At 43.2% G+C, this 1,101-nt stretch overlaps 1 protein-coding gene across 1 annotated transcript in view; it reads left to right on the top strand.

Annotated features, from left to right (window-relative positions):
- Window positions 1-1,085, top strand: part of CSPG5 (chondroitin sulfate proteoglycan 5 (neuroglycan C)) — a 32,085-nt gene extending 31,000 nt beyond the window's left edge. Inside the window, exon 7 of the mRNA XM_014955731.1 lies at window positions 468-1,085. Coding sequence (XP_014811217.1) covers window positions 468-629 — 162 coding nt within the window. The 3' untranslated portion in view covers window positions 630-1,085. The remainder of the gene's footprint in view (window positions 1-467) is intronic.
- The last annotated feature ends 16 nt before the right edge of the window (window positions 1,086-1,101 follow it).

The raw sequence follows: 1,101 nt of genomic DNA, 5'->3' as shown, positions 1-1,101 counted from the left end.
TGAGCCAGGAGGAGGAAGAGGAGGAGGAAGAAGAGGAGGCGAGAGCGGGAGCCTTCCCCAACCGCTGTACAAATTTCCTGGCTCCTTCCCTGTGCCCGGTATCTCATTTTTTTATTTTTTTTTATTTTTTTTTCCCCGCTCCGTGGCATGCTTTGGTGTGTTTTGTACAGAGGAAAAAAACAAAAAACAAAAACCCAATTAATTAATAATAATAATTAATAATAATAATACAAAGCCAAAGGCTGTAACTGGCCTTGGGCCGCGTCGTGTCGTGGGGGTGTTTGGTTCGTGCTCCGTGTCTATCGCTTGGGTTAGTTCAGCGCTGTGATTTCTAAACCTTTGCTGTTCCGCAACTGACTTTTTTTGTACTTTTACCCCACTTTTTTTGAAATACGAGTGAAAACAACAAAAAAAAAAATAAGGAAGATCATCATCATCATCATCATCATCATCATCTCTCCCAGCAGGACGACCCCAGCGCCCCCCACAAGCTGCAGGACTCCCTCAAATCCTGCCTGAAGGACGAGGAGCCCTTTAACATCCACAACTCCACGTCGCCCAAGCACGATGGCGGCAAAGGGGAGCAGGACGGGGGCGACCTCAACTGCCTGCAGAACAACCTGACATGAGCCAGGAGGAGGAAGAGGAGGAGGAAGAAGAGGAGGCGAGAGCGGGAGCCTTCCCCAACCGCTGTACAAATTTCCTGGCTCCTTCCCTGTGCCCGGTATCTCATTTTTTTATTTTTTTTTATTTTTTTTTCCCCGCTCCGTGGCATGCTTTGGTGTGTTTTGTACAGAGGAAAAAAACAAAAAACAAAAACCCAATTAATTAATAATAATAATTAATAATAATAATACAAAGCCAAAGGCTGTAACTGGCCTTGGGCCGCGTCGTGTCGTGGGGGTGTTTGGTTCGTGCTCCGTGTCTATCGCTTGGGTTAGTTCAGCGCTGTGATTTCTAAACCTTTGCTGTTCCGCAACTGACTTTTTTTGTACTTTTACCCCACTTTTTTTGAAATACGAGTGAAAACAACAAAAAAAAAAATAAGGAAGATCTTGAAATAAAACTTACTTTTTTTTTTTTTTTTTTTTTAAAATTAAA

This window comes from Calidris pugnax, unplaced genomic scaffold (assembly GCF_001431845.1).
Source record: "Calidris pugnax isolate Ruff unplaced genomic scaffold, ASM143184v1 scaffold272, whole genome shotgun sequence".
In the NCBI taxonomy this organism is placed as follows: domain Eukaryota; kingdom Metazoa; phylum Chordata; class Aves; order Charadriiformes; family Scolopacidae; genus Calidris; species Calidris pugnax.
This window is presented reverse-complemented; position numbering and strand designations above follow the sequence as displayed.